At 41.5% G+C, this 26,422-nt stretch overlaps 1 protein-coding gene across 1 annotated transcript in view; it reads right to left on the reverse strand.

The window, feature by feature from the left end:
• The window catches only part of LOC116329738 (platelet-derived growth factor receptor beta-like), a 56,065-nt gene extending 31,336 nt beyond the window's left edge, over positions 1-24,729 (reverse strand). Inside the window, exons 1-16 of the mRNA XM_039618624.1 lie at positions 24,583-24,729; positions 16,577-16,642; positions 16,409-16,503; positions 16,121-16,316; positions 15,771-16,031; positions 15,505-15,635; positions 15,331-15,412; positions 15,172-15,246; positions 14,854-15,037; positions 14,289-14,404; positions 13,945-14,056; positions 13,769-13,871; positions 13,558-13,666; positions 9,231-9,325; positions 8,927-9,059; positions 8,109-8,210 (exon numbers count right to left, since the gene is read on the reverse strand). Coding sequence (XP_039474558.1) covers positions 8,109-8,210; positions 8,927-9,059; positions 9,231-9,325; positions 13,558-13,666; positions 13,769-13,871; positions 13,945-14,056; positions 14,289-14,404; positions 14,854-15,037; positions 15,172-15,246; positions 15,331-15,412; positions 15,505-15,635; positions 15,771-16,031; positions 16,121-16,316; positions 16,409-16,503; positions 16,577-16,631 — 1,849 coding nt within the window. The 5' untranslated portion in view covers positions 16,632-16,642; positions 24,583-24,729. The remainder of the gene's footprint in view (positions 1-8,108; positions 8,211-8,926; positions 9,060-9,230; positions 9,326-13,557; positions 13,667-13,768; positions 13,872-13,944; positions 14,057-14,288; positions 14,405-14,853; positions 15,038-15,171; positions 15,247-15,330; positions 15,413-15,504; positions 15,636-15,770; positions 16,032-16,120; positions 16,317-16,408; positions 16,504-16,576; positions 16,643-24,582) is intronic.
• Positions 24,730-26,422: the final 1,693 nt, after the last annotated feature.

Genomic DNA, 26,422 nt, shown 5'->3' on the forward strand with positions numbered 1-26,422 from the left:
ATAAATATTAAGATAAATAGATAAATATAGAGATAGGTGTAACCCAGTTTCTAAAATCATCTTAAAAGAAAAAAGGAAAAACAGTAAAACACTTCACGTTCATTGTTTCTGCTCTTATTGTCCTTTAATGACAGTGAAAAAAACAATAAATATATTTATTAAAACATAAAAGAGACTCAGATTTATATATGTGTTTTGGTTAAACAAGGATTAATTTTTTTCCAAGTGTTGATGAGCTCTGATGAGAGCCTATTGTTTTATTCCACTCCTCTCGTGTAAGCCAATCAGTAAAGCTCTAGGCAGCTCTTGTCCCTCTTTAGTACCAGCTCCCAAGTTTCAGTGTCTTGCTTCTACAGCCGAACAGAGCAGGCGGGCTAAAACTTTTTTATCGGTAAGCTGGAGAAATTAACCTCTGACGAGTTAAAAACCATTTAAACTGATATTGTTCACAAAGTACGGTTTTGCGTTTGTTGTCATAGAGGACAGAGCGAGACCAGAGAGTTTACTGAGCTGTGGTGTCACGTAAACACTGAGCATCCCGCTCGACAGTGGTAAGCTAAATGTGGCTAATTAGACATGTGATGTACGGAGTAAGGTTACAGTTGTTGGGTGTCTCTGAAACGAACTGTTGTTATGCTAGGTAGATTGTTAACCGAGTCATTAACATGTGAAAGCTGTAAATGGTTGAAGCAGCTGAAAATAAGTTTATGGGAGATAACTGTAAGCAGACTTTATGCTGCTTCCTTATACTGTTTTGATGTCAATCGGTTATTTTACTATGCTCAGTAATGAATATGTGGAGGTAATTTTTAGTGTATTTCCACTTGTACTATTAGGCCTATGCAGTGTTGGGAAGGTTACTTTTAAAATGTATTCCGATACAGATTACAGATTACATGCCCCAAAATGTATTTTGTAACGTATTCCATTACGTTACTCAATGAGAGTAATGTATTCTGAATACTTTGGATTACTTAATATATTATCATGCTTTTTACAACTACGTGAATGTACTATTGCTGTGATTTATTACTATTACTGAAGGTTACTCGCCATACCAATACCAACTAGATTTTTAAATCTTAATATAAAATGAGTAACAGTAGGGTGGACATTAGGTAAGGCTGCACTTTTTGCAGCGATCTCGTATAGAAAACTATTCCACGCGTATATAAAACAGGTCCGTGACTCCGAACCGTAGTAAAGGGACCTCTGGCTAATAAGTCGGGTTTTGTGTCGGGCTCGTAGCCGAAAACTAGCTTTGCTTTGTTGTCTGGGTCAACTTTGCTAGCGAGAGACAGAGAGAGGCGTTGAAAGGCTGCTCCAACTTAACTTATTGTTTCGAAGGAAAACACGAACACAGTGTACAGTCCAGTCTTAATCGTTTACTTACAACTGGGCTCGTCAGGCACCCTTTTTGACTGCAGTGGTTATTATTATATTTACATGCTTCCATCTCCCATTTCTGCTCGGTGACAACTCGTAATTTTTGACTCTCCTTTTTCTCCCTCCCTCGCGCTCACAAACACATAACGGGTATGACAGTCCATACTCCCTGCTGCACAGACTACACTGCCCATCATTTTTTTGACTAATAATTTTTAAAAATACATTTACACATCATTATGCGGGCCGCAAATAGGGGTGACTTGGGCCGCAAGATTAAGACCCAGGCATTAAAGCCTTTTTTTTTGGGGGGGGGGGGGTCCACCGGTGTGGAATTACCAAAAATAGTGAGGGCATAGCCTAACATATGAAACAAGTAAAGACCACCGTGTAATCCATTTATTTTAACAAAGTAACTGTATTCTGAATACCACCCTTTTAAACGGTAACTGTAACGGAATATGGTTACTCATATTTTGTATTTTAAATACGTAATGGCAGTACATATATTCCATTACTCCCCAACACTGGGCCAATGATACGAGGGAGATTAAGCACATCTATGTTAATGCTCCTATTCGTAGACTGAACTCATGTGTTTACATGTTATTTAAATTGATTATATGCACTTTGTTCAGTTTCTGATAAACATTTGCATATTATTCCATTTCTTAAAAGAAGTAATATACTTATTTGTGATTATATATCCAGCGATATTTGGTGGAGGAGATGAATGTTAACATAAAAATGAATTATACAGTAACTATAGTTCCTGAATAGTTGAAGCCTTGTGGAAAATCTTTAATCTTACTCTAGGTTGGCACTGAACACTAAGAACACTAAGAAAACCAAAGAACTCATTGTTGACTTCAGGAGACACAGCACCGACTTGGCCCCCCTCTACATCAACGGGGAGTGTGTGGAGAGGGTCCACACCTTCCGGTTCCTTGGTGTCCTCATCTCTGCTGACATCTCCTGGACGGAAAACATCTCAGCGGTCGTCAAGAAGGCCCAACAGCAGCTGCACTTCCTGAGAGTCCTCAGGAAGTACAAGCTGAACTCCAACCTGCTGCTGACCTTCTACCGCTCGTCCATTGAGAGCCTGCTAACCTACTGCATCACGGTATGGTACGGCAGCTGCACCAAGGCGGATAGAGTGAGGCTTCAGAGTGTGGTCAAGACAGCACAAAAGATCATCGGCTGCCCTCTCCCCTCCCTGATGGACATTTATTCCTCCCGCTGCCTCAGCAGAGCAGCAAACATCATCAAGGACAGCTCCCACCCTGGTTTCAACATGTTCAGCCTGCTTCCCTCAGGGAAGCGCTACAGGTGCATCAACACTAAAACCCACAGACTCAAAAACAGTTTCTTCCCTAAAGCCATAACCACCCTGAACTCACACATGCACCGATAACACAGCCCCCCACTTCCCACTTCCTCTATGGACCACCACTGTGCAATACCAATTCTATATGCAATACCTCAACTGTATATACATAACACTATTTATTACATATTACTTTTTTTTTCTTCTTTCTTAAAAATACGGCTTGTATATTGTACATTTTATATATATGTATATATCTTTTTCCCTATGTTATACTGTCCATATGTACATAGCACTGCAGAACTGTGCCCCCCCCCCCAGCATGTTTACACTGAGTAGGAGATGCTCTGTATCTCATTGTACAACTGTATAGTGACAATTAAGGCATTCTATTCTATTCTATTACAACTGTGAATTTTGAACATTGATACTGTGAACTTTGAACCTTGAGATCTGAATGTTGTACAACACGACTGAACTGATGATGACTGAATTGATGATAGCTGATCTGAATAGTAGTTACTGCAGTGTGACACTACTTTAGTTTAATTTGTGTGAGTTATTCTTAAATTGGTTGTGACATATATTTGACGATTGTTTATAGGTCAGGTTTTTATTTGGGATGAATCCAAGGACCAGTTCAGTGATTCCAGATCCCAGAGTGTTCCAGTGTTCATTGGATGGCGAGTCAACCCGAGATTCTAGTGGACAATACACATATACATGCACACTCTTTTGCACATTGATGGACTGCAATCCTCTACTGTACAAGTAATGCGGTAGGACAGACAGTCACATGCACACACTTCTCATTGGACAGAACTCTGTTGCAATACACCCATTTGTCATGGGACCATTTGGACCTAAAAGACTCATTCTTTACTTGTGCACAATTTTATTTTATTTTATTTTTTTCCTACTTTGGGGGAAATTATATATACTTCAAATCTTTGTTAAAACGTGTTGTAAACGTGTTTTAAAAAAATCCTTTTAAAAGGCTTATATCCCTAAAGTTTCTTTTAAGCCACAGAACTGTGTTTTGTTTGGTTTCTCTGTCAATCATGTTTTAGAGCTCTAAGAGTCATTCTTACTCTTCTGATACTAGCCTATATTACTAATCACCTTGGTTATTATCCATTGGTACTGTATATAATACAGTACCACAAAGGATACATATAGGTATAAATATGAATATAGATATAAATATAAAAAGACAAGTATGTGTACAAATACATGTTGTGGTGTACAAAGTGACAGGGTGCATTGAGGTGTGATTAATTTTGTTCCACATGTGTGGACCTGACCCAAGTGGATGAAATGAAGAGTCTGATAGCAGCGGGAAAGAACAACCTCCTTTAACGTTCCCTCAGACAGCGAGGTTGAAGGAACCTGTTGGTGAAACTGCTTTTCACGTCGGCAGTAATGACACCCGGTTACGTCAATCGGAGGTCACTAAAATCAATATTGAATCGGTGTGTAACTTTGCCAAAACAATGTGGGACTCTGTAGTAGTTTTCTCTGGTCGGCTCCCCAATCAGACCAGGAGTGACATGTTTAGCCGCATGTTCTCCTTTAATTGCTGGCAGTCTGAGTGGTGTCCAAAAAACGATGTGGGCTTCATAGATAACTGGCAAACCTTCTGGAGGAAACCTGGTCTTGTTAGGAGAGATGACATCCATCCCACTTTGGATGGAGCAGCTCTCATTTCTAGAAATCTGGCCAAATATTAAACCCCCTCAAGATGGCAGCACATACGGAAGTATGCAGCGGCAAAGCGCTCCCAACTACTGTGCACCTATTTGGGTTTTTCATGCCTTTTCTTTGCTTCTTCCTGCAACTCACTGATCACTTTCAGTCGTCAGGAACTAATAGACATCAGCCTCGGCCTAAATCTTGACTTTACTTTGGATTGAAATTCCACCAACTTGTTAAGGATCATACCAGGGGGATAGGACAGTCGACCATGTGTACAGTAATATGAGGCAGGCTTACAGAGGGACACCGTTCCCCCACCTGGGACAATCTGACAACCTCTCTCTGCTTCTCATCCCTGCCTACACTCCCCTCAGGAAAGCCACCTCTCCAAACACCTGGGTCATTAAAATGTGGCCAGATGATGTTCTTCTCCGACTACAGGACTGTCTTGATCTCACAGACTGGTCCATCTTTGAACAGCAGGGTCCAGAGACTTTCATTCAGTCTGTCCTTATCATTTCCTTACCTGATCATTTCCTGATAACATTTAAATTTATGATAATTGATTACACAGCAGTGAGGAGTAGACTTCATCACAGTAGATGTCTTTCTGAAAGCGCTGCAATCAAGTTTAAGAATATAATCCACCCACTGTCTGTGAAGGTTCTCAGTCATCCAGGTCATCGTAGTCAAAGGAGGGAACTGCCATCTATAATCCAGTTTTGAGTTCCCTCCCCAGACGCCTTAACGCCCACTCACATCCTGGGCCATCTGACCTCAGGAATTCACATGACAAGGTGGGGCCAGGTTTCACAATGAGCTCACCCGAAACCCTGGCTGATTAGGTCCCACACCCGCTTTCACACCTTGGCTCATGTGATTAGAGGATCACCAGGGGTCCTTTGTCCCTCTTTGGGGAAACTCCCACTGGGTTTAAATCTGGGACTCTCGGCCATTTGACCTTAGAACTGAAGAAGCTTCTCGGATGAGAGGTGAAACGTCTTCAAGCAACTTAAAGAAGTCCAGACGCTTTTCTTTGCAAACTCCTTTGACAATTCACCCACTGTTATCATCTTCAATGCCTTGTACAAACACAGAGCAGAGCAGCTGCCTGAACGCTACTCCAGCAGGAGTTCAATTATCTTGTTAATAACGTTACCTACTCATTACGTACGACTCTGGATACTGTAGCTCCTGTGAAAAATAAGGCCTCAAATCAGAAGTACCTGACTCCGTGGTATAATTCTCAAACGCGAAGCCTAAAGCAGATAACTCGTAAGCTGGAGAGGAAATGGCATGTCACAGATTTAGAAGATCATCATTTAGCCTGGAGAAATAGTTTGGTGCTTTATAAGAAACCCCTCCGCAAAGCCAGAACATCTTACTATTCGTCACTGATTGAAGAAAATAAGAAAAACCCCAGGTTTCTCTGCAGCACTGTAGCCAGGCTGACAAAAAGTCAGAGCTCTACTGAGCCAACCATCCTTTTAACGTTAACTAGTAATGACTTCATGAACTTCTTCACAGATAAAATGTTAATCATTAGAGAAAAAATGACCAATAATCATCCCACAGATGTAATATTATCTACAGCTACTTTTAGTACCATTGATTCTCATTTAGAGTCTTTCTCTCCAATTGATCTTTCTGAGTTAACTTCAGCAATTACTTCCTCCAAACCATCAACGTGTCTTTTAGACCCCATTGCTACAAAACTGCTTAAAGAAGTCCTGCCATTAATTAATGCTTCAATCAATTTAGTTCAATTCAGTTGTATTTATACAGCACCAATCACAACAACAGTCGCCTCAAGGCGCTTTATATTGTACAGTAGACCCTACAATAATACATACAGCGAAAATCCCAAATATCATATGACCCTCTATGAACAAGCACTTTGGCAACACTGGGAAGGAAAAACTCTCTTTTAACAGGAAGGAACCTCAGGCAGAAGCAGGCTCAGGGAGGGGCGGGGCCATCTGCTGCGACAAGTTTCAGTGAGAGAAGGAAGACAGGATAAGACATGCTGAAGAATTGAGCCAGAGATTAATAACAAGTAATATTCAGTGCAGAGAGGTCTATTAACACATGTTGAATGAAGAAGAAACACCCAGTGCATCATGGGAATCCCCCAGCAGCCTACACCTATTACAGCATAACTACGGGAGGATTTAGGGTCTTCCTGATCCAGCCCTAACTATATGCTTTTGCAAAAAGGAAAGTTTGAAGCCTAATCTTAAAAGTAGAGATAGTGTCTGTCTGTCACGGTTTGTGGAGACAGACCGTGCGGAGGAGGGTGTGGTGGATCCAGGTGCGAACACAAGTGAAGAGATGGGAGTGCACTTAAACAAAAAGCGAGCCTTTTATTGTGGCTGATGAACACGAATAAAAGAAACAAGAACGAGTACAGCACAAGAGCAATAACTAAACAGAAACCTAAACTGGGAACAAACTATGAAAGCTAACTAAGACAGTGACCATGACTATGGCGAGGAAAACAGACAACCTGACAATGACACACTGAAAACAGAGGACTTAAATACACAGGAGGTGATTAGGGGAAGAGGAAACACACAAGGGCAAACAGCTGACATACATGAACCTAATGACAGGACAGGGGAGAGTACAACTAAGCACATGAACACAGAACACAAGACCTTTTACAAAATAAAACAGGAAAGAAGGAAACTAGACATGACACAAGGGGAACCTGATACACCATGAACAAAACTGCAAACTAGGCCTGACCGAATAACTAGATAACTGAAAAGAAACTGGAATACAGATGAGATAACAAATTAACATGAAACTCAAAAACACTGGGTCGCATGACCCAGGACCATGACACTGTCTCCTGAATCCAAACTGGAAGCTGGTTCCACAGAAGAGGGGCCTGAAAACTGAAGGGTCTGCCTCCCATTCTACTTTTAAATACTCTAGGAGCCAATGACGAGAAGCCAATATAGGAGAAATCTGCTCTCTCTTTCTAGTCCCTGTCAGGACTCTTGCTGCAGCATTTTGGATTAACTGAAGGCTTTTCAGGGAGTTTTTAGGACTTCCTGATAATAATGAATTACAGTAGTCCAGCCTGGAAGTAATAAATGCATGAACTAGTTTTTCAGCGTCACTCTGAGACAGGATATTTCTAATTTTACAGATGTTGCGCAAATGGAAGAAAGCAGTCTTACATATTTGTTTAATATGTACATTGAAGGACATGTCCTGGTCAAAAATGACTCCAAGGTTCCTCACAGCATTACTGGAGGCCAAGGTAATGCCATCCAGAGTAAGAATCTGCTTAGATACCATATTTCTAAGATTTTCAGGGCCGAGTACAATAACCTCAGTTTGATCTGAATTAAGAAGCAGAAAGTTAGCGGCCATCCAGGTCTTTATGTCTTTAAGACATTCCTGCAGTTTAACTAATTGCTGTGTGTTATCTGGCTTCATGGAGAGATAGAGCTGCTGTCATCTGCATAGTAGTGAAAATGTATGCTATGTCTTCTGATGATACTGCCTAAGGGATGCATGTAAACAGAACTGGTCCTAGCACTGAACCATGTGCAACTCCATAATTAACCTTAGTGTGTGAAGAGGACTCTCCATTTACATGAAGAAATTGGAGTCTGTTAGATAGATATGATACAAACCACTGACAGACAGACAGTCAGACAGACCGAAAGAAAGACAGGCTACCTACGTTTGACCATCTTCACGGCCGCCTTTGTAGAATGAGAATTAATCAGACCAGAGATGGTTGCCTCAACAACACGTCCGAAAGCCCCTGAACCCAGCACCTGACCTGAAAACAGAGAGGCAGATGGGGTTTTTGTGATGATCAGATGACTTTCTCATCTTAATTCGAACTGCAACTGACTCCAAAGCTTAAAGGTCAGTAACATAGTCTTTAGATGTGAAACAATTAAGTCGAAATGTGAATTTCAGCTTTGATATAAAAGAATCTGATTAAGAATTCAGTTTTTATACACAGTTGTCCCATTTTTTTCACAGGCTCAGGTGTGATTGGACAGTATTGGGGTTGGTTTAGTCAAGCTTCCTGATGACTTCAGTGGAAATCAAAGTTCTGCTCTTTGTTCCAAGTGCTCATGGGAACTTTGAATATATTCTGCAGCATGAGGAAGATCTGAAAAAGATCTGAAACACAATCTCCCGGAGGAAATTTCTGTTTACAATCAGGAAACGCCTTCATGAATGGCTCAGAATCCTCAGCTGCACCATCATCATCTTCACACAGAGTGGAGGTAGGATGAGGGTCACTGAGAGTCAAATTGCTGAGACAGAGCAGATGATATAGTGATATAGTGCAGATGAATAATTACACAGAACATTATGTGAAAACAATCCAGAAGAATTTGTAGGCAAAAAAAGGCTGACACCTGTTTGGAGCCAAAGGCTAAACCCAGGACACAAAGACCCGTGCCCTGTAAGGCACGATGAGGAAGAGACATTGATGAATTAATCTCATTGTTACGTAAAATATGGTTTTTGCACTCTTACCAAGATTTACATGGTCTCTGTCTATTTCCCAGGTTGGGCTGTAGGGCAGTTGGGTGGGGTCGAGGTAGGTGTACTGCTGTCCATCAGGACTCACGGACTCAATCACCTTCCAACGAACTTCATAATGAGGTTTCTACACACAGAAATAAAAAGGAACCAAATACTTTGGTGGATTTATGAAGTTACTCCCAGTACCTTATGTCAGAACATGCAGCAAATATTTGACACTGCGTGCCGGTCCATGCAACAGTAATGGAGGTAGTACTACTGTTCAGCTAGAAGTTTACTTCATCTGAATACTAACTTTCCTCCACAGGATAATGAGGATGATGAGGAAGATGACAGCAATGATGACCAACACCAGGACTACTGCTAAGACCACCACCTGAGACAGGAGAGCTGAACACAGATAACATAAGAAATGTTAGAAATAAAAAAAAATTTATCCTAAACAACAAACAAACAAACAAGACCTGCCTGAAGCTGTAGGATTAATTATTATTTTGTTTTAATATTAACTCTTTTTAGCAGAAGGCTTGACTTCAGCCCTCTCACACAGTATTGATCAACAAACACCCCTTATGTTTGTTTTTAAATACTTTCACAGTCTTGTCCCGCCTTACCTCTCTGAGCTTCTTTATCTCCACACACTGAAAACCCACTTTTATTCTTTGGCTTTTAACATCAGTGAGACTTAGTTTGCCGTTGAAATGAAATTAGTTATTTAATTAATTATTTTATTTTTTCTTTCTTTTATATGGCTTTTATTTATATCTTATGTAATTTTATTTTATGGTTCCAATGTACAGCACTTTGTGTCAGCTGTAAAGGTCAGCTAAAGGTGATTGATTGATTGATTGAGTGATCTTTTCTTGTGGGTCTATCCTAAATAGAGCTTCTCTTATTGACAGCAATTGTATTTATATAGCGCCAAATCACAACAGTTGCCTCAAGGCATTTTATATCGTAAGATAAAGAAGCTACAAAAGGGACAGAAAAACTCAATTTTAACAGGAAGAAACCTCCAGCAGAACAAGGCTCAAGGACCAGTGGGGGTGAGGGGAGGAAGATGGTTCTGTCATGGTCCGGAGTCTAGTGACTCCGTGTTTATGTTTGTGATTATTGATATTGTTTCTGGTTATTAACAGGGTTCGTACGGGTGCTTGAAATCCTTGAAAATGCTTGAATTCTAATGTCGTCTTTTCAAGGTTTGAAAAGTGCTTGAATTTCAGATGTGGTGCTTAAAAGTGCTTGAAAATGTAACTGTATTTCATTCACAATAAATAACTATCTGATTGAATAGTTTTCTTATCAGATAGAGAAATAAAATGAGTCGCAAAATGTAAAAGCAAACTTTCCCCACCTGGGCTACCTTGCGTCTGTTTCAACGTGTGTCCCCGCCCCTCCCTCGGACAGTCGGGGATGGGTGCGCTAACATACCTGTAGGTTGCAGTTTTAATGAGTGTTTGATGGAAAACAACAATGGCGGAGTTTGTGTTCTCCAGTCGCATGATAGGTGAGTGCTAGTAAATAATTTTCCAGTACGCGAACGTTACACATGCTATTTTTTTTTAATTATGGTTATTATTTTGCTAGCTATCAAACTCGCTGGAGAAATGATTGAAATGCACTGAGTGTGATGCAGTATGGCAGCGCTATTATGGAATATGCGGTGAACTTAGCTAACATTACTTAGCAGTAATATGAGTTAATTTACTCAAGTGAAAGCTTTAAACATTAGCCCGATACATAACTAGCTAACTTAACCCTCTGGGGTTAATCAGAAAAAGACCCACAGTCTCCATTTCAACTTGGGTCGAACGTGCGGACTTCAAACTATATACCAGTTTTTAAATTGTGTTGATAGGTCACGTAAAACTGATTTTTTGCAGGGGGTTTCTGAGTAAAACAGTGGCGTTTACTCCGGGAAGAAACGGTAAAAACGGCGTTTTCTAAGGAGAGCGCTAGCAAACACGCTTTGCTTGTGAGTGGAAAAAGAAAAAACACTCCTTCCCTATTGGTGGAAAAATGTACCATGTCGACCAATCAAAAAATGATACGGCAACATGTGGTATTTGGTTGTTAGGGAAGAGAGGGGAAGTTTTAGGAGTGACCGGCGAGAGAGAAAGAGCGAAAGAGAGAGAGAGAGTTTTGATACTTGAGAGATTTGTGGCGTTTCCCGCGTTTGGAGTCTCAAGTTAGTGTGTTGTCTTGTGTAGTTAGTGTGTAATGCAGTCGTTGTTTTGTTTTGTGTGTCAGTTCTACTAGTGAACGTCACAGTTGCTGCAAAAAAGCCACCAAAGGCAGACTGCAGTGTAAACGCTGAGTGACACACCTGCTGTCAGACCTGCAGGTTTATCCCTGTGCTGTTCTCATCTGTTATAGTGACACAAACTATTTTTTGGAGTTGCATAAATAATTTATGTGCCTTCTTATTTGATGCAGAACACCTGATTGTTCTCTAAATAGTTTTGAATGGTTATATAAAAAACCTCTGAGCCTTGGATGCATTTTAGGTAAAAAGTACCATATAACTTTGTTGTTTGCAAAACTTATTCATATTTTTTTTAAAAATGTACAATATCTATTTGCATTTCAAGTTATGAAAATGATTCGTTAAACATGCTTGTGGTTTTTACAGTCAAAAATATCACTTTCTACTTGTATTTTAAATTTTGTCGGAATTTAGATAAATTGTGCTGACACATTATGTCAAAATGAGATAATAACAGATTGGCAAGATAAACAGTTTTTAAAGGTGAAATATAGCGGCCAAATCAAAGGTAGTCAAAAGCAGCCAATTATACCCTGGACACCAGAGGGTTAAAGGCTAAAAGCAAAGTTGTCACCAAGTACTGTTTATATTTGTGTGTTTTGCTGCAGCTTTTTTGAGTATTAACTTGGTGCCTTTGGGTGAAATAATGGTAATATGAGGGACCGATCCATATGGTCACAAAGAATAGCCACTTGTTTCTGTGCTACCAAAGTTCCCCGGCTTTCATTCAAAATGTGTTTATCGCCAGCACCTACACATTAAACTACTTAAACAGTCAGCGCAGTTCTCCATGCCTGTCTGACTTGATGTTATTAGCACAAACACTTTAAAGGTGATCATTTAGGACTTCAGCAATAATGTAGTTAGCAATAAAACAGTTTTATTGGGAATTAACTTAACAGACAACAAACAAACATCTGTCTCCTATTTTTTGTCACACAGGAAAGAAGCATCAATATCTGATGAGAAGTCTTATTTCTTTATTTTTGTTTTTTTTCAACAGGAGAAGAATATCTAACAAGTTGATTTGTTCACATTTTCACATATTAATTATTCAGTGAAATGTGCATTTTGAGTTTATACACTATGTACATAAGGTGACCGTTTCTTTTTTGTGTGGTGCGTTTTTCTATGTCTTAACAAAAGGGGAGCTAAGGTGTCTTTTCACATGGTCTTACATAGGTGATGTGAATTGAAACATGCATTCTTTTTTTTGGCGCGGGGGTGCTGGAAAAGCTTGAAAAGGGATCTTGAAAGTGCTTAAAAAGTCGCTTGAATTTGACCATGAAAAAGGCGTACGAACCCTGTATTAATGATTTCTAGTGTTTAGATGTTCCTTTGTCTCCCTTGTGTTCCCTCTTGTCATCCCTGTCTCTATGTTCATGTTTCCTGTTTTACTTTGACAGTCTGTGTCTGGTACCGGTTTCTCTTTTGCTTCCTCTGTGTCTCATCTTGTACGATTAGTTACAGCTGTGTTCCCCTCCTGTTTCCCATTTCCTCATGTGTGTGTTCTCTGTTGCTCCCAGTCAGATCATCTGTTCATTGTCCCCTGTGTATCTCCACCTGCATTTCCAAGTTTCAGGGTTTTCTTTGTATTTCTCAATTCCCTGTTTGCCTCTGTTTTTTTTTTAGATTTTTTCCAGCCAACAATGAAGGCTCGCTTTTTGTTAAACATTCACCTCCGCTCCATGTGTCTGCATTTGGGTCCACCCTCTCTCCCCTCCACGGTCTGCCAGCTCAGACCGTGACAGGTTCTCCTGGTTCTTTAATATTTCAGGTTCCTCTTTTTAGCAGAAGGTTTGACTCTGTCACATCCAGCACTGATCATTGTCCTTTGAGGGTTTTCCTAACCAGTGCTGCTCTCTTTGTTGAGGTCTCAGTTCTTCTTCAGTGGATTTTCTTTAGAAATAATTTCTTCTCTGTCTCTCTGAGCTCCTCCTGAGATGTTTGAGTCTTTGTGCCAAACTCAGTGAAACTTCAGCTTCTGATCATCTCCTCCATGTGTCTGCGGCACCTTAATTCAAAGAACTGAACAACTGGCAGGAAATCCCAATGTTCACATGCTGGCCACAGGAGTTATGGTGTGTTAGTCTGAGTCACAGCATGAGCTGGTCTCCACTTCTCTTCTCACATTTCACTTTTCATCTCTTCCTTCATGCATTCAGGCTCTCCCGTGACCTCTGTGATGGACAGGAGCTCCGAGGAGCTCTTTCTCCTCTGTCAGCAGCTGTTTGTGTTCTCAGGATGTGGACGATGTTTTAAAGCAGACATTTGAAGATAGTTTTTGAATGAACGTTCTGCCTCAGTTCCTCAGACAACCTGCCTGAGCTCAAACCCCTGCAGCATGGATACGTACAGCTGGAGAGGACTCGCAGGTCCTTCCCTCGTCTGCCCGCTGAGTTTGTGGCTTCACAGCGCACGGCCGACAGAGAGCTGAGAGTCTGGAGGGTCAGCATGCTGTGTACCTGCACAGGTGGAACAAACACACACAGAGCCACCAGTCAACTTCATATGTTACTGTTTCCCCTCCCTTCTGATGACATCACTCTCTTGATGTCAGTGGTTACCTGGGTGATGCCTCTCTCTGCCACCATAGTAATGTTCTCCTGTAGCGTCGTGCCCTCTGAGTCTTTTGATTGGCTCCTCCACTTGCCATTCAAAAGATTGCATCTGTAGTAGGTTAAAGGACAGGATTACCATGGTAACACCAGTACTGTTACTCTATGTGTGTGTGCGTGTTTACCTGTGTGAGCTGGAACAGGTGTACCAGGTAACAGAGGGGGGTGGAGCTCCCTCACTCACACACAGCACAGCGTTACTCCTGACCTCTGACAGGGATGTGATCCTGGGTGGATCTACACACACACACACACACACACACACACACACACACACACACGTGTTATTAAAGTAAAACGTGCTGTCTGTTTAAATGCATACACAGATGTCTGCTAGGAGGCGGAGACTGAGGTCATGTGATAATGTTACTCCTCAGCTCACAAAATATGCTCGTTACTGAGCATGCACACAAAAGGTCTGCAAATGACACACGATGTGGCATACACAGCTGGTGGCCGTGTGGCTCACCTTGTACCTCCAGGTTGAAGGTAGCCTCTCTGATGTCATCATCATTGGAAATAGTTGCGGTGTAACTTCCTGTCTGATCCATCTGCACGCGCACCAGCGTCAGTGTGCTCACATACCTTTGACAGTCAGTCAATCAAACATTTAGCTCCTCCTCATTTTAGCAACCATTAGCACATATGCCAGGGCTGTTGCATTAATAAATACACTCGGGGGATAAATCACTGCGAAAACACAACCCTCAACTATGCAATATTTTCTTTTCTTTTTTCTTTTTAACTGTGCAATATTTCCAAGGAACTGTGCAAGATTCTAAGGACTGAAGCACTGAACCGTATTCTCAATTGTTCATTCTTATATACAGTCTTGTACATACTATATTTATTTATTTATTTGTTGGTTTGTTCGTTTGTTTAAAATTTATTATACATATAAACTTCTTTCCCTTAAAAGTGCCCTTTTTTCACTTGTGCTGAATGGGTTTGCATATAATTTTCGTTGTTCGCAAGCACAATGACAATAAAGATTCTGATTCTCCTCCTCATCTGAGGTCAGACCTCTGACCTACCGGCTGTCTGACAGGTGTGTGGTGTTGATAGTGGTGGTTTCTGTGGCAACAGATTGGTTCTGTCTCGTCCAGATGACAGTGGGGGCGGGGTGGGCGTCAATCTCTACACTTAATTCCAGCGTGTGATGGAGGAGAGACGACACATTGGTCTCACCTGAGGGCCACAGGTAAACGTAACCTCTGTCTGCAGGGACATGGTAACACACACTTTACATGTGTATGTCTGTTCTGTGTGTGTGTGTGTGTGTGTGTGTGTGTGTGTGTGTGTGTGTGTGTGTGTGTGTGTATGTGTGTGTATGTGTGTGTGTGTTTGCTCACCCAGCACTGTTATTGTGATATTTTTCATCACAGTTTGTCCCTGTGTCGTCTCCTGCACTGTGCAGCTATAAACACCTGCAGGAACAGTAAGGCATTATTTCCCTCAGCACAGACTCTTAGCCATCTGCACACCTTTACCTGAGCCACCGAGCACCCTACCTGAATCTGCCACTGTTACTGCAGTGATGTTAACAAAGGAGCGGATCTGATTGGGCAGGAAGTCCGTCAGCGGCTCAATTTCCTGCAAAGAAAAATCATCATAGTTAGGTGACACCAGACAGACAGGTAGGCAGACAGGTACAGACAGGTACAGGTGGGTAAGCAGACAGGTACCTGTCTGCGGGGGAAGCCCCAGGAGAAGAAGACCATCTCTGTGTCTTTAACCGTGCAGTTTACCGTGAGGACCTCGCCCTGCTTCAGCACACTGCTGGACACCGTCAGGTCCACCTCCATGACCTTTGGGACTGAAATACACAGGTGCACAAAAATGATACAGGTAGCAGGAGAGACAGGTAGGAATATGTCTTGTTTATGAATGAATGGCTACCTTTCAGCATAAATGTGAACTAAACGTTATCAGAAGGTAGACCGACACAAACCTATGATGCTGAAGACGTAGTACGTTTGCGACTCCCTCTCCTGAGCTCCGTTCGTGGCGACGCACACGTATGATGTGTCATTGAGGTGACCCGTGAAGCCACGCCCTGGCTTATATGTCATCCCACTGACCAGCGTCCTGCTGGGGCGCTCGTACAGCGAGACATTGAGCTTCGGGTTGGACACCATGCAGGGAATGGTGCCTTCCTCTCCCTCCTTCATCACCACACCCAGATCCATTGGGACAAACCATTCATCGGGACCTGAGGGGGGAACAGGTAAACAAGGAACATCACAAGGAATGCAGGTAGGACACAAACAACAGGAGGAACACACATTGGAAGATGGTTACCTTGTCCAGGTATAAAGACATCAACATTTCTGCTCTGATCAGATGATGCCTCCTCACAGGTGTATCTCCCAGAATTCCTCCATGTGATGTTAAAGAGCTGCAGGATGCTCCTGGAGCCTCGATTGTCCACGAGGACCCCGTCTACTGGTGGTTCCTGAGGAAAATGCCACTTGACCTCACTCCACCCCAAACACTCCTGAGGAGAAGAAAAGATACCTGAGAGAGAGGTACTGGAACACATCTGAAGACAGAGACAGGTAGGTGTAGAGACAGACAAGTGTTACTGACCACTGTGTAATTGGAGTTGGAGGGGACCAGAACTTCAGAGGCTGATGGCAGCAGCTCCAGAGACACCGCCCCTTCAGGATGAACCAGGAACACACCTGCACACAGAGACAGGTAGACAGTCAGGTGTCACCTGTAAAATCCTACTAATGCTTTAACGTTATTACTCACCCAAGAGGAACCGCAACAGGCTGATATTTCCTGTTCCCCTGATGGACGCCATCATGGCTGCTGACCCTGAGCAGTGACAGGTGGAGGAGAGATTTCAAAATAAAAGTCTAATTTCACTAAAACATAAAGAGGACTTCCTGTGGAGCTCTGATGTTTGGTGGAAGCTTGCATGCATATAGTTGAATGTAGTAAGTGTTGGATACTGCAGGCTGTGTACAAGTACTGTAGTAATGATTGTCTGCTATTACTGCTCTATATTCCAGAGAGATGTGTTTACTGCATATCAGTGGCAGCTGGAGACTGCAGAAATAATAAACTCAATGAAGTTATTATGAAGGGAGGAGTCTAAGAAGTTTCATTAAAGTTTAACAAGTTTATTTAAACCGTCACGGTCTGGACTTTTTTCATTCCCTGCAGTCAGTCGGCGTCTGTTAAATATGTCGAGGCGACTGATGCTTCAAACAGATGTGAACACATTCCTGTGTGTGTGTGCATGTGTTTTCACACAAAGCAGCCACTCACAGCCATCCCTAGGGACTACAGCCAATCAAAGCCTTGGTTGATGGAGAGCAAGGGAGGAATGCCAGCTGACCACCAAAGAAGAAAATAAACAGCAAGGTATTTCCTGTGGGCAGCAGAGAGGAGAGCGAGCCTCATCTCAGGGTTTAGCCAATCACAGCTCTGCAGCTCTGTGCCCTGACTAATGCTCAGCAGGTGATGTCACCAGTCAGCTGCCGAGTTTTCCTCTTCATCCGTACCTCCACTGTCACAAAGTGTCAAATTCGAGCGTCCAGATTGGTGGCTTCAGTCTCTCCTGATGTCACCAATGGAAGTTTTAAAGGGCTTTTTTTTTTTTAACTTTCTGAAGGCTGAAGAGAGAGGAACGCCTCAAATGTGTGCTCGAGTAAAAGTTGCTTTGCAGTACTGATCATGTGATCAGGTTTCTGACCAACAGAACACACTCTTTTACAGCTGCTGAGTTAAAAGATCATGCCATTGTTTTTCCAGCCTGCCGAAAACTGCTGTGTGTGTTTGGGTTGAACTGACTGTGCAGCATGAGGCTGATCTCAGATCAAATCACCAACATGTTCATCTGTCGATGTTCTTCCAACTGTTTTTTGGATTTTTGTCTAGTTTGTGCTCAGTGAAAATCACCTTTAAGCAGGTCTGATCAGAAATATGAGCAGCTACAAGACATCGATCGGCAAAGTAGGAGACAGGGAATCTGACTATGGTGATCTATTTAAGTAATATTCCACATAAGTAATTATACACCTGTTCATCAACACTGGATAGTCTACATGTAATCATTTCATATCCTGTGACACTCACCTACTCTAAAGGTGTGCCACCTGCCTGTCACTGCTCCATGCTAAAGCTTTGATTGGTCACCTCAGACCTGTAACACACAGCACACACACACTGGAACACAATTAAACTGATCAAACAAACTGCAAACCACGAGATTTATTGTTGGTCAAGTCGATGCATTTGAACGATCAGCATGGCAAACATAAAAACAGAAATCTAACGGGAAGCAGGTGAGACCCAACAACATCCAACCACAGTTCAAATAATGCACAGAAAAAACAACCTGATATATGCTTGTGTATGAAGTTATTACCACACAATAATTTTGATCAGAATATTTCTGACACTAAAGTATTTCAAACACCAAACATGTAAGGAACCAAACTGGATGGCCAGGTAGGGCTTGTTGGATTTGAAGGTTGATTTTCATACATTAGACTTTCATAAATAATTATTCAGTCTGTGCTTTTAAAATGTTTGGAAACAAGTTCAAACTCATAAAAACAGAAAGAAAAAAATCTAAAAAGAAATGAGAATTAGTTCACCAAACCAGCTAAAAACACACAAACTGAACAAATACACCAAACCTACAAATGGAAACATCCTACGAGAAGGTTAAAAATATGTTTACACTCATATATTCCTCTCTTCAGCGTCTTATTCAATTCAATTCAATTCAATTTTATTTATACAGCGCCAAATCACAACAACAGTCGCCTCAAGGCGCTTTATATTGTACAGTAGATCGTACAATAATAGATTCAGAGAAAACCCAACAAACACATGACCCCCTATGAGCAAGCACTTTGGCAATAGTGGGAAGGAAAAACTCCCTTTTAACAGGAAGAAACCTCCGGCAGAAGCAGGCTCAGGGAGGGGCGGGGCCATCTGCTGCGACCGGTTGGGGTGAGAGAAGGAAAACAGGATAAAGACAGATATGATTCGATGCAGAGAGGTCTATTAACACATAGTGAGTGAGAAAGGTGACTGGAAAGGAAAAACTCAATGCATCATGGGAATCCCCGGCAGCCTACGTCTATTGCAGCATAACTAAGGGAGGATTCAGGGTCACCTGGTCCAGCCCTAACTATATGCTTTAGCAAAAAGGAAAGTTTGAAGCCTAATCTTGAAAGTAGAGATAGTGTCTGTCTCCCGAATCCAAACTGGAAGCTGGTTCCACAGAAGAGGGGCCTGAAAACTGAAGGCTCTGCCTCCCATTCTACTTTTAAATACTCTAGGAACAACAAGTAGGCCTGCAGTGTGAGAGCGAAGTGCTCTAATAGGGTGATATGGTACTACAAGGTCATTAAGATAAGATGGGGCCTGATTATTTAAGACCTTGTATGTGAGGAGCAGGATTTTGAATTCTGGATTTAACAGGGAGCCAATGACGAGAAGCCAGTACAGGAGAAATCTGCTCTCTCTTTCTAGTCCCTGTCAGGACTCTTGCTGCAGCATTTTGGATTAACTGAAGGCTTTTCAGGGAGTTTTTAGGACATCCTGATAACAATGAATTACAGTAGTCCAGCCTGGAAGTAATAAATGCATGAACTAGTTTTTCAGCATCACTCTGAGACAGGATATTTCTAATTTTAGAGATGTTGCGCAAATAGAAGAGGCAGTCTTACATATTTGTTTAATATTGAAGGACATGTCCTGGTCAAAAATGACTCCAAGGTTCCTCACAGCATTACTGGAGGCCAAGGTAATATCATCCAGAGTAAGAATGTGGTTAGATACCATATTTCTAAGATTTTCAGGGCCGAGTACAATCACCTCAGTTTGATCTGAATTAAGAAGCAGAAAATTAGAGGCCATCCAGGTCTTTATGTCTTTAAGACATTCCTGCAGTTTAACTAATTGGTGTGTGTTATCTGGCTTCATGGAGAGATAGAGCTGGGTGTCATCAGCATAGCAGTGAAAATGTATGTTATGTCTTCTAATGATGCTGCCTAAGGGAAGCATGTATAATGTAAACAGAATTGGTCCTAGCACCGAACCCTGTGGAACACCATAATTAACCTCAGCGTGTGAAGAGTACTCTCCATTTACATGTACAAATTGGAGTCTATTAGATAGATATGATACAAACCACAACAGTGCAGTACCTGTAATACCTACAGCATGTTCTAATCGCTCTAATAGGATATTATGGTCAACAGTATCAAACGCTGCACTGAGGTCTAGCAGGACAAGCACAGAGATGAGTCCACTGTCAGAGGCCATAAGAAGATCATTTGTAACCTTCACTAAAGCTGTTTCTGTGCTGTGATGAGCTCTGAAACCTGACTGAAACTCTTCAAATAAGCCATTCCTCTGCAGATGATCTGTTAGCTGTTTGACAACTACTCTTTCAAGGATTTTTGAAATGAAAGGAAGGTTGGAGATTGGCCTATAATTAGCTAAGACAGCTGGGTCTAGAGATGCTTTTTAAGTAAAGGTTTAACTACAGCCACCTTGAAGGCCTGTGGTACATAGCCGATTATTAGAGATAGGTTGATCATATTTAAGATTGAAGCATTAATTAATGGCAGGACTTCTTTGAGCAGTTTTGTAGGAATGGGGTCTAAAAGACACGTTGATGGTTTGGAGGAATTAATTATTGAAGTTAACTCAGAAAGATCAATTGGAGAAAACTAATCTAAATGAATATCAATGGTAATGAAAGTAGCTGTAGATAATATTACATCTGTGAGATTATTATTGGTAATTTTTTCTCCAGTGGTTAAAACTTTATTTGTGAAGAAGTTCATGAAGTCATTACTAGTTAATGTTAAAGGAATAGTTGGCTCAACAGTACTCTTTTTGTCAGCCTGGCTACAGTGCTGAAGAGAAACCTGGGTTTGTTCTTATTTTCTTCAATCAATGATGAATAGTAAGATGTTCTGGCTTTGTGGAGGGCTTTCTTATAAAGCAGCAAACTATTTCTCCAGGCTAAATGATGATCTTCTAAATTTGTGACACACCATGTCCTCTCCAGCTTACGAGTTATCTGCTTTAGGCTACGTGTTTGAGAATTATACCACGGAGTCAGGTACTTCTGATTTGAGGCCTTAGTTTTCACAGGAACTACAGTTGTCATGGCTGGGGCAGCAGTCGTGTGCAGGAATGAATGAGGACCCAAGATGCAGACGGTGGTGGAAATGCGAATGAGGATTTATTGACAGTGGAAAATAACCAAAGCCAGGACAGAACTAAACATAAACCTAAACTGGGGAAACTAATAACAAACCAAACCCGAAACCATAACTCACGGAAAAACATAAGGAAGTGACACTGGGGATGACGAGTGGAAAAAGGAGAGCAGGAATAAAGGGCAGAGAGACACTGGGATTACCAAGAAACACAGACGACGCGACGAGGAGCACAGGCAGACACACACTATAAATACACACACCAGGTAATCAGGAAATGGCACACAGGAGGGGACACAGCTGGAACTAATGGGCATAACAAGACACAAACCTACAAAGTAAAACAGGAAACTCACAGACTGTTTTACAACACAAACTCGGGGACACAAACAGAGCACAGAGGATAGGCACAGGTAGGGCTGATAAAACACTAAAGCACTAAACACAAGAACCAAACTCTAAGAACTAATACCAAATCAAAATTAACACAAAACACAAGGTGATACCAAAAGGAAACACAAAATGCTGGGTCAAAATGACCCAGGATCATGACAACAGTATCCAGAGTCGTACGTATTAAGGAGGTAAAATTATTAACAAGATAATAGTCACTTCATTTTATGATGAAGAAGAGAACAAATTAATATTCTGGCTCTCTGTGGTGACACACATCAGCCCCTCCCTGAGCCTGGTTCTGTCAGAGTTTTCTCACTATTAAAAGGGAGTTTTTCCTTCCCACTGTCGCCAACGGTGTTGGTTAAGTTACTTGAAAATAATAATTAGTTACTAATTACCAGTGTTGGTCAAGTTACTTGAAAAAAGTAATCAGTAACTAATTACTGATTACTTCCCCAAAAAAGTAATCCCGTTACTTTACTGATTACTTATTTTCAAAAGTAATTAATTACTTAGTTGCTTAGTTACTTTTTAAAAACACAATTTACCACCTGAATAGGTGATAAAGCGATAGATCTTTCAGCCCAATTCTACTTTTTCTGCATAATCCATCATACAAAATGTAATCAAATGGAAAACTCTCTTTTTAAAACTTGTTTTATTAGTTTTAATCTTTTAACTTTGTGCATCAAGCAAAAATTAAATTATATGCAACATTCTCTGACTGGAAGAAATTTGTTTAACATTTAAACCTATTTTCTGCACATTCCAGCACATAAAATAAAATATTTTTTTGTGTTTACACTCACTCTTTCAAATAGATGCAAGTAAAACACACAAAGTCAAAGGCTAGTTGCTCTATTTTCACCTGTAAAGCAGGACTGGGGTAGGCGGAGGTTTACCCTGGTGCAGGTGTGCCGCAGCGGTCAGTGGAAGAATCCATGAGTTTCTATGAAATTTCCATTACAGTCGTGAGCGCACTCGCTGCTTGCTTGGAAGTTTAGGGTTTTTTCGCTGTAAAAGAAGTTTTCTTCCCACGCACAACGGACGCTAATGTTTTTGTCACTTTTGATGGAATCAAACTCAAAATAAGGTCAGTACTTCCACGCTTTAAATGCTGCATGCTCAAACTCTCTCCCGTACTTGATATATTATCCATTGTTGATCTGCAGACAGCTGTTGTCACGAACGTCGCACTCGCTTACGTCACTATCATGAGACATTCTCGCAAAAAACTCACGGTTTTAGTAACGCAGTAACGCAGCGTTCCTACGGGAAAGTAACGGTAATCTAATTACCGTTTTTGCAATGGTAATCCCTTACATTACTCATTACTTGAAAAAAGTAATCGGATTACAGTAACGCGTTACAAATAACGCGTTACTGCCCATCTCTGCTAATTACTGATTACTTCTCCAAGAAATTAATTCAGTTACTTTACTGATTAGTTATTTTCAAAACTAATTAGTTACTTTATTACTTAGTTACTTGTTAAAAACACGACACACAACCTGAATACGTAATAAAGTAAGACCTTTCTGCTCAATTCTATTTTTTCAGGATAATCCACCATATAAAATGGAATCAAATGAAAAAGTCTCTTTTTTAAAAATTGTTTTATTAGTTTTTATCTTTTAACTTTATGCACATTGCCTCAAGCAAACATTAAATTATATTCAACAGTCTTTGACTTGAATAAATTGTTTAACATTTAAACTATTTAAACTATTTTTGGCATAATCCAGCATATAAAATAAAATAATGTTTTGTGTTTACACTCACTCTTTCAAATAGATGTAAGTAAAACACAGCAAAAAATAAATAAAATCAAAGTTTCAGCAGCTCTGAAATCTATTGTCACCTGTTTAGCAGGAGTGGGGTGGGTGGAGGTTTGCCTGGTGCCACAGCGGTCATGTCAGGGGGGGATCCGGGGGTTTCTCTGTGAATGTCACATTCTGGTGGCAGCGTGCTCGGTGCTCACTTAGATTTTAAGTTTAACTTTTCGCTGTAGAAAAAAGATTTCTTCCCACACAGAGTGAACAGCGGATGCTAATGTTTTTGTCACTTTTTACAGAATCAAACTCAAAGTAATGTCAGTTAGTCCACGCATGGTCTAACTCTCTCCTGCACTCCATATTATCCATTGTTGATCTGCACATGTCTGTTGCTACCACGGATGTCATTGTCAGCTGCCTGAGACACAGGTTTGAAGATGTGAGGTTTAATTAGAGGGAGGATAGGGGGGGGGGTTAGGTCAGCTGTGGTTCTGCGGTTGCTCAGATTTTGTCAGAGTTCAGGAGGAGCATCTCTTACTCAGCCCAGTTTTATTTACCTGATTTTAATCTGTCAGTTTAACCCCAGTTTCACTGGCAGTAAAATACCTTTATAGAAGAATCCTCGTCACCTTAGAGGACATGAGAAAGCCTCGACTTTGACCTCTGACCTCTGTTGGAAGTCTCTCAGTAACCTCCAGGCCAACAGGTTAATCAGATGTTCTGAACTGGTCGTAGGTGTGAATCTCTCTGTGGCAGCACTGTGATACCTATGACAAGTGTGATAGGCTGCAGGCAGCAAATGAGCACTCAGGATGGACGGATGTGTGGGCAGTATTTCCTGTCTCTGTGTGAGGTTCCTTTTTTTTCACATTTATAAATCAAACAAAGACAGATTTGTACCTGCAGCGGGGACTCTGACTTTTCTTTGGTGATGCAGAGGATGCGAGGAGCTCCTGCATGCTGGAAGCCCCGCCCCCTCACTGGCCTTCAGCCTCATGCTTATTCCACAAGCTTCCCTCCATCACTGACCTGCTCAGCAACAAACTGCAGGAGGCACGCCACATTTCTAACAGGTGCCGAGACTCACCTGACCCATTGCTCTGTGCACCAATGCGGTGAAGGTAATGCACACAGTACTTACTCACAGTATGTACTCACAGTACTCACAGTCTTTACACTCAGTACTCAGAGTACTTATTCACAGTACTCACAGTATGTACTCACATCTTTTACTCAGAGCAGTACTTAGAGTATTTAAAGTATTTACTTGCAGTATTTACTCAAAGCAGTATTTCAGTATTTGTAGTACATGTAGTATTTGTACACAGCAATACTGTGTGGAATCTAATCAGGAGTCAGAGAAAGAAAAGAGAGTAGAATTGGTTCAAACCTTCTGAAGCTGCTCCTTTTCCACCTTTTCTTGTTCTTCTTTTCACTGTTTGTGTCTCCTCTGCTTCTCTTCAGTTCATTCCAGACGAACGACGAATGGAAACCAACAGACTGACTCACAGTGAGAGAGAGACATAGGGCCAGAGTGGAGAGAGAGAGTCTGCAGAACTGAGGGAAGAAAACGGGTGAGAGACACAGACGCACACTGAGAGAGAGCGAGAGAGAGCGAGAGAGCATCTGTTTTCAATCTGTCTCTCTGCCCTCCCCCCTTCTTTGACAGGAAGTGAACCGAGTCCAACACACGCATACACACACACACACACACACACACACACACACATACTGAAACACACAGAGAAAAAGTCAGTTTTGTGTTTTACAGTCAGACTTACTGCTTTGTGTGTATGTCTGTGTGTGTGTGTGTGTGTGTGTGTGTGTGTGTATGTCTGTGTGTTTCTGTGTGTGTGTGTGTGTGTATGTCTGTGTTTTTGTGTGTGTGTGTGTGTGTGTATGTCTGTGTGTTTCTCTGTGTGTGCGTGTGTGTGTGTGTGTATCTGTGTGTGTTTCTGTGTGTGTGTGTGTGTGTGTATGTGTGTGTTTCTGTGTGTGTGTGTGTGCGTGTTTCTCTCTGTGTGTATGTTTGTGTTTTGTAGTAGACTTTATTAAACAGAGTGCTGTGTGAGAGAGTCAGCTGACTGACTGATCAGTAATAAATCAGGTTTGGTTTCACTTCAAACTGATTCAGATTTAATCAGATAATTGTTTTCTAAGATTGTGACTAAGATTATGATTAAGGAACTGACCTCCCAGCCCATTGCTACTTCAGTGGGCTGGTTTCAGTCATTATGCAAATGTACTGTTTATAAGATTGGGGAAACCTGCAGTCAGCTGAGACTGAAGAAGTCACTTGGATGAGTGACGAAATGTTTCTCCCACTGAAAACGCTCAGATGAACAGAATCAACTTTTGGAGATAAGATTGTGATTAAAATTATTTTCAAACAAGTTACGTTTATATCCATCCATCCATCCATCATCCGTTCATCCATCGTCATACCATGCATCTTCAAAAATCCATCCATGCATCCACCCATCCATGCATAATCAAACATCCATCATCAATCCATCCACCCATCCATCCATCATCAAACATCCATCATCAATCCATCCATCATCCATCCATTAGCAAACATCCTGTGTTATCCCAGTTCAGGTTTTAGTATAGTCTCACCCTGTTTTGTCTTGCCTTGTTTTCCTGTTTTTGGATACAATGGCTCGCTTCTGGTTAAAACTTCAGTTCATCTCTCCTGTCTGCTTTTGGGTCCATTTCACAAACACACTGGCGAACCTCACCGTCACACATCCATCAATAATCAAACCATCCATTCATCCATCATTCATTCATCCATCACCATACGTCCATCCATCCATCATCCATCCATTATCAAATCATCCATCCATCGTTCATCCATTATCCATCCATCCATCCAGCCAGCCTGATGGCACCACTGTGTGTGGCTCGCCGTCTGTCTCTTCCCCTGTTGTGTTTGTTTGTGTTGTTTTTTATTGCTAGAGTCAACTTTCTTTTAATGTACAATCGCCAAACTCTGCTGGACCTTCGACTAGTTGTCAATGATCTTACCAATGCAACTTATACTGGACATAAGACGTTACCTCCATTCCTATCTGGGATACCAGGTAAACTTTGTTGGACCCTGGCCCCAGCCTCACCGCGAAAGCGCTTCTGATGCCAGGGCAAACGCAGCAGTCTTCTCATGAAACCTAAGGCATACTTAGTGCGCTCTTCCCTGGCTCCTTGGAAAGAACGTGGATCTGTTCCTC

This window comes from Oreochromis aureus, linkage group 10 (assembly GCF_013358895.1).
Source record: "Oreochromis aureus strain Israel breed Guangdong linkage group 10, ZZ_aureus, whole genome shotgun sequence".
Classification (NCBI taxonomy): domain Eukaryota; kingdom Metazoa; phylum Chordata; class Actinopteri; order Cichliformes; family Cichlidae; genus Oreochromis; species Oreochromis aureus.